General features: G+C 46.4%; 1 protein-coding gene across 2 annotated transcripts in view; it reads right to left on the bottom strand.

Annotated features, from left to right (window-relative positions):
- Positions 1–547: 547 nt before the first annotated feature.
- Positions 548–6,000, bottom strand: part of ACLY (ATP citrate lyase) — a 43,081-nt gene continuing 37,628 nt past the window's right edge. For both annotated transcript variants that reach the window (XM_059147882.1, XM_059147883.1), the window contains 6 exons: positions 5,121–5,271; positions 4,777–4,920; positions 3,514–3,627; positions 3,067–3,149; positions 2,459–2,535; positions 548–1,518 (listed from right to left, as the gene is read on the bottom strand). In XM_059147882.1, the coding sequence (XP_059003865.1) occupies positions 1,424–1,518; positions 2,459–2,535; positions 3,067–3,149; positions 3,514–3,627; positions 4,777–4,920; positions 5,121–5,271 (664 nt within the window). In that variant the 3' untranslated portion in view covers positions 548–1,423. The remainder of the gene's footprint in view (positions 1,519–2,458; positions 2,536–3,066; positions 3,150–3,513; positions 3,628–4,776; positions 4,921–5,120; positions 5,272–6,000) is intronic.

The following is a 6,000-nucleotide window of genomic DNA, read 5'->3' as shown; positions in this document are numbered from 1 at the left end:
CATTCTTTCTGTCTGTATGAAGAGGTGGATGAACATTTTTATTTTATTTTATTTATTTATTTATTTATTTATTTATTTTTTTTTTTAAAGATTTTATTTATTTATTTGTCAGAGAGAGAGCGAGCACAGGCAGACAGAGTGGAAGGCAGAGTCAGAGGGAGAAGCAGGCTCCCTGTAGAGCAAGGATCCCGATGTGGGACTCGATCCCAGGACGCTGGGATCATGACCTGAGCTGAAGGCAGCTGCTTAACCAACTGAGCCACCCAGGCGTCCCTTTATTTATTTGACAGAGAGAGAGAGATAGATCACAAGTAGGCAGAGGCCGGCAGAGAGAGAGGTGGAAGCAGGCTCCCTGCCGAGCAGAGTCCGATGCTGGGCTCGATCCCAGGACTCTGGGATCATGACCTGAGCCGAAGGCAGAGGCTTTAACCCACTGAGCCACCCAGGCGCCCCTGGATGAACATTTTTTAAAATGACATGTAGAAAACTGTATAGTTCAAAGGAATACAGAAGAAAGGATATGGAGGACACAAGACAGTAGTGTGTCTTCATTGTTACTGATAGTTTATTGAAACCAAACTGATAATACAGATAAGAGACAGAGGTGGCAGCTGCCAGAATCTTGGTGGATTACAGATGCCAACGGGCTGGAGATGAGTCCTTGAACCCACACTTCAGTAACAGACCCATAAAACAACTGCATAAATAGAACGAAAGACACAAGACATTTCACAGCTTTTCGCTTTGCATTTGTTTTAAACATACGTATGTTACAACTTTACATTTTAAATTACGACTCCATGTATTTTTTGACAATGGCTAAGGATGCAATGGTCCCATCCCGGCTGACATAAGCAGAGTTTGGTTTGCTTATGTACATTTCAGTGAGATACCAAACAAACCCTTAACACGTAACACATAAAAAGATCTTTAAAAATCAGATTAACACAATGCTCTTCGGGTTATATGAGGAAGAAAGGGAAGTGAAAAAATAAGACATTAGGGATGCTTTCAACTGACAGTGTCACGGTGTCTTGATGTCTTAAAAGTTTCATTCCCTTCCTCCAAGGGGGGTAAATTTTTTTTTTTTAGCTAATGGAAAAAAGAAAGCAACATCATAACACCTTACACAATCCTTACACAGTGCTTAGATGCTTCCATGTAATAAATACAGCATGTAGCAGAGCAAAAGTCACAATTTGTTGGCTTGGTTTTTATTTCTATGCTTATAAAAAAAATACTAAGCTTCTTTGTGTGGACTGAACAGTGTTAGCCTGTGGCTATCTTCGGTGCCTGTACACCGTGGCTGTTTACATTCCAGGCCCATCCTAGAGCAAGCTCCCGTGCCAGCTGTCTGCACACTGTTTGTTTCCCAGGGGAGGAGTTCTTGTCTTCACTTTACTGCAACAGGGGTCCTGGTTCATTACATGCTCATGTGTTCCGGAAGAACATATGAAATATCATCCCACGGGTGACGATAGAGCCCCTGCTTCAGCCTCTTCTGATCGAGATAGTGTCCTGAAATATGGAGCAAAGGCATCTTTTTTTTTTTTCTTTGAAGATTTATTTATTTATTTATTCAACAGAGAGAGAGAGAGAGACAGTGAGAGAGGGAACACAAACAGAGGGAGTGGTAGTGGGAGAGGGAGAAGCAGGCTTCCCAATGAGCAGAGAACCCGATTCTGGGCTGGATCCCAGGACCCTGGGATCAGGATCTGGGACTAAGGCAGACGCTCTACGACTGAGCCACCCAGGTGCCCCAGGCATCTTTTGATTAAGAGTTGCTGAGTCTGTTAAAAGTTTGGCAATGGGGAGAGGATCAGGACAAGAAATCTTCCTAATACCAAAAAAAAAAAAAAAAAAAAAAAAAAAAAGAGGAAGTAAATCCAGATCCACTGCATAAGTGGATGGCAGCCTGAGTAAAAGGCAACGGTTAGATTTCATTCTGTTTCCCTGGACTAGCAGTCAGTCTCATTCTGTTTTCCTGGGCTAGCAGTCAGTCGTGTCCGAGAACAAAGGAACAAAGAATAAGGGGAAGTTAAAGTAAGAAAGGAAGGATTAGGAACAATGATGGTGATAATATGATTCACAGAAACTTGCCACATAGGTAAGTGTTATAGCTGAACCATGGGGGGAACCAAACCAAACTGAATCCCACCCCCCCCCGTATTTTATTTATTTGAGAGTGAGTGAGAGCAAGAGCGAGAGCGAGAGCGAGAGAGAGAGAGAGAGAGGGCGAGCATGGCACAAGAGCACGGGCGGGGCAGAGGGAGAGGGAGAAACAGACGTTGTGTTGAGCAGGAAGTCCACGAAGGCTTGGATTCCAAGGACCCTGGGATCATGACCTGAGCTGAAGGCGGACACTTAACCCACTAAGCCACCCAGGTGCCCCCAAATTGAATTCTTTTTTTTCCCCCCAAAATTGAATTCTCAAGAACAGCAACAACTACCAACTCACCAATGAAGCCCATACTCCTTCCCAGCACAAAGATGCCATTGAGGGCTCCAATGTCAATATATTCATCAGCTTCCTCCCTGTAACACACAATCAACCTGTGGTTTTAAAATGGTTCACATGACTGCCCTCCTCCCCAAAGGCAGTACAACTTCTGCCCTAGAAGGAGACACCAGCTCTCTTTGGTTTCAAAGCAAAGAAAGGGTGCTCTGGGTGGTAGGAGTAGAGATGATTTTTGTTTTCTTTATGCCTCTCCATATTTTCTTTTTCTTTTTCCCTTTTTTTTTTTTTTTTTAAAGATTTTATTTATTTGACAGACAGAGATCACAAGTAGGCAGAGAGGAAGGCAGAGAAAGAGAGAGGGAAGCAGGCTCCCTGCTGAGCAGAGAGCCCGATCTGGGGTTTGATCCCAGGACCCTGGGATCATGACCTGAGCCGAAGGCAGAGGCCTTAACCTACTGAACCACCCAGGCGCCCGGCATATTTTCTAATGTATTCTCTGTAATGAGCATTCACTGCTTTTAGAACTGGAAGGAAAAAAAAAAAAAAAAAAGAGCTGGTAGGAAATAAGCATCAGTAATTGTTAAGAAGAAAATGGCCGCAGAGCTCACCGGGTAAAGGACCCACAGTTTCTAAGCATGTCTACAAACGCAACGCCGATGAAACCGTCTACGTTCAGGATAAGATTTGGTTTCTGGGAAGACAAAAAAGTCAAAGCACTTATCATTATTTCTCATTTTCTCTTTGTAAAATTTCCACAATTACTACTACTAACCTAACTACAGATCCTGACCACAATTGACAAACCTCCCACCAAAACATCCCAGCTGGTTAGGAGAGGAAGTGTCAGTTTAACTCCCAATGTCTAGCAGAGAACCCAACACCTCACTGAAACAGGATACGTATCTGTTGAACGTAGCAGTGCAACAGAAATAGAATTTCCCAGAAAACCAGGTTTGTTTTTTGGCTGCACACAAAATGTAGGCTGGCTCTTATTTCCCACCAAGTAATGCGCCGACAGTCTATGATTTGGGAATTAGGGACATTTTCTCTTTTACCTTTGAGGTGGTAATCTTCTCGACTTCCAGAGCATAGTCAAGCAGAGGGGTGGCAGGGAAGTGCTGTTTGACGTAATCCTTGAGGATCTGCACGCGCATGTCTGGGTTGTTTATCTAGAAAGTGACCCAAAGTTACAGAGGAACCTACCCTAATACCACTATTAAGAGACATGTCTCGGGGCACCTGGGTGGCTCAGTGGGTTAATGCTTCTGCCTTCAGGTCGTGATCCTGGGGTCCTGGGATCAAGCCCTGTGTCGGTTCTCTGCTCAGCGGGGAGCCTGCTTCCCTTCCTCTCTCTCTGCCTACTTGTGATCTCTGTCTGTTAGATGAGTAAATAAAATCTTTAAAAAAAATAAAAGAGAGAGAGACATGTCTGGGCTCCTGCCACAGACGAACACAAATGACTGTATTACAACTGGGAGGTGTGTTTCAGGGACCTGACCCGCATGTTGGATTCCATGTGGCACAGGTGATGACACTGTGCCACATGGTTTCTAAAGTCTATTATGTCACCAACAAGGAACTGAGACCTGGAGATGTTAACTGTATTCACCACAGGCCTTGGCCTCCATTTAAACAGCAGGGGGCTAGGGCTCATCTACTCTCCCACTGAAAGTCTTTGGTTCTGGCCACTAACCATGCTGCCCACTGGTCGGCAGCCTCCTCAAGCTATGACAAAGTTCAGCAGAGTTCTTTTTTCAACTAGCAAGCACTTACTGGTGTGGGGCAGCAGAGCACCCCTGCGATTTTAAGGAAAGCCCTGGACCTCTCATGCTTGAGGCCACACCATCTACTAAGAGACCCAGGCTAAGCAATAACTGATCAGCGTTCAGGCATCAGCCGACTCCCGATACTAAGTGACCTCCGGCTCCCAAGTAGAAGGCGCTGCTCCAGTCCACAGCGCAGGGCCTCTTTTGGAGACAATGTCGGAACCCTGCTGCCACATTCAAGCTTTTGGGTTGTTCCCTTTCTGGAGTCCATACTTAGCTAGCATGTCTCTTTGCTAAGGGAGGAGGTCACTGTGGCTGCAAAGCCTGGGTGGAATGTTCCTTAGAAAGGAACAGTGTCCCTGATCCTCATGCAAAGCTGTTTAAGGGCATTCTGTATTATAATGGAAAAATAGCTGCCTTATCATTGACATCTGTCAACACAGCCAAAGCTGTGCAGGTTATGAGTCAGGAGCCTGGGTGTTCCCAGCTAGAACAATGCTGTCCTGGCACCATCCACCTGCAGATTCGTCCTTAAGAAGAGTCACAACTTACTGATTTCACTCGGTGACCGATGCCCATGATCAGCTTTCCTTCCTTCTTCATCTTGTTCACAAACTCCATGGGAATAATACCACTGTCAAAGGCTTTACTGAACATCTTGGCAGCAGCATCCAGGGCACCTCCAAACCGGTCCCCCTGTAGGACAAGCAAGCCCACATTGCCCTGAGCTGGAAGAGCCTCCTTCAGCATCGCAGACCCATCTGGCATGCCCCAAACTGCCCTGCCATGTGGTTTGACACTTCGAGGCTCCTTCTAGGACCCCACGGCGGCCAAGTGCATGTTGCCAAAGGCACATGACCCCTGCAGTTCTCACCTCCCAGGATGCCAGTACTCACAATAGTGAGCAGCCCCGAGGTGAGGCTGGAAACCAGGTCCTTTCCAGCCCGAGCACAGATGATGGTGTTGTGAGCCCCAGACACGGCTGGCCCGTGATCCGCTGTCACCATCAGACACATCTCAATGAACTGGCAGGAATATCTGGGCAACCTAGAAGGGGAGGAAACGGCCACTAAGAGGAGGGTCAGAACAGAGGCGAGTAGTTGAACAGGAGCTACACTGACCTGAAGAGCCAAGCTTCTACTTGCTCCTATCCTCCCTCAGTAAGTTCGAGGAGGTTAGCAACTTCCCAACCCACATCTAATATAGTATCAAGCAATCCCATGGCAAAACCTGCAGATTCTTGAGCATCTCCTAACTTGTTGATTAAAAAAAAAAAAAAATCTTTAAAAGCAGTATTTGTTAATTCATTTGAGAGAGAGCGCCAAGCACAAGCATGGGGTCGGGGGAGGGACAGAGGGAGAGGAAGAAGCAGACTCCCTGCTAAACAGGGAGCCCAATGCCAGTCTTGATCCCAGAACCCCAGGGCCCCAGGATTATGATCTGAGCAGAAGGCAGAGCCTTTGAACCGACTGAGCCACCCAGGCACCCTGCAAATACTGCTTTTAAAACAGTAATAGAGTTAGTCGCCATGGTTTGAAAATTCTTCTTTAGGCAGTGGCTTTCAGCGTTGAGTTACTGTCAGAGAATGTAACCTGTATTTGTGGCATCCCTCTATGTGCCAGAGGGAGAAGTGAGACTACTGTGCCCTTCCCAGGGGAGGACGCCTCATCGGTCTGCAGGGTTCAACCCCCCATCTGATTAAGAATGCAGTCTGGAGACAGGGGATGTGAAAGCAGACAGGGAAACCCGCTCAGGTTACTGAGGCCCTCCTCCCAG

This window comes from Mustela lutreola, chromosome 15 (genome assembly GCF_030435805.1).
Source record: "Mustela lutreola isolate mMusLut2 chromosome 15, mMusLut2.pri, whole genome shotgun sequence".
Taxonomy (NCBI): Eukaryota; Metazoa; Chordata; class Mammalia; order Carnivora; family Mustelidae; genus Mustela; species Mustela lutreola.
The sequence above is the reverse complement of the archived record's forward strand: the minus strand, read 5'-3'. Positions and strand labels throughout refer to the sequence as shown.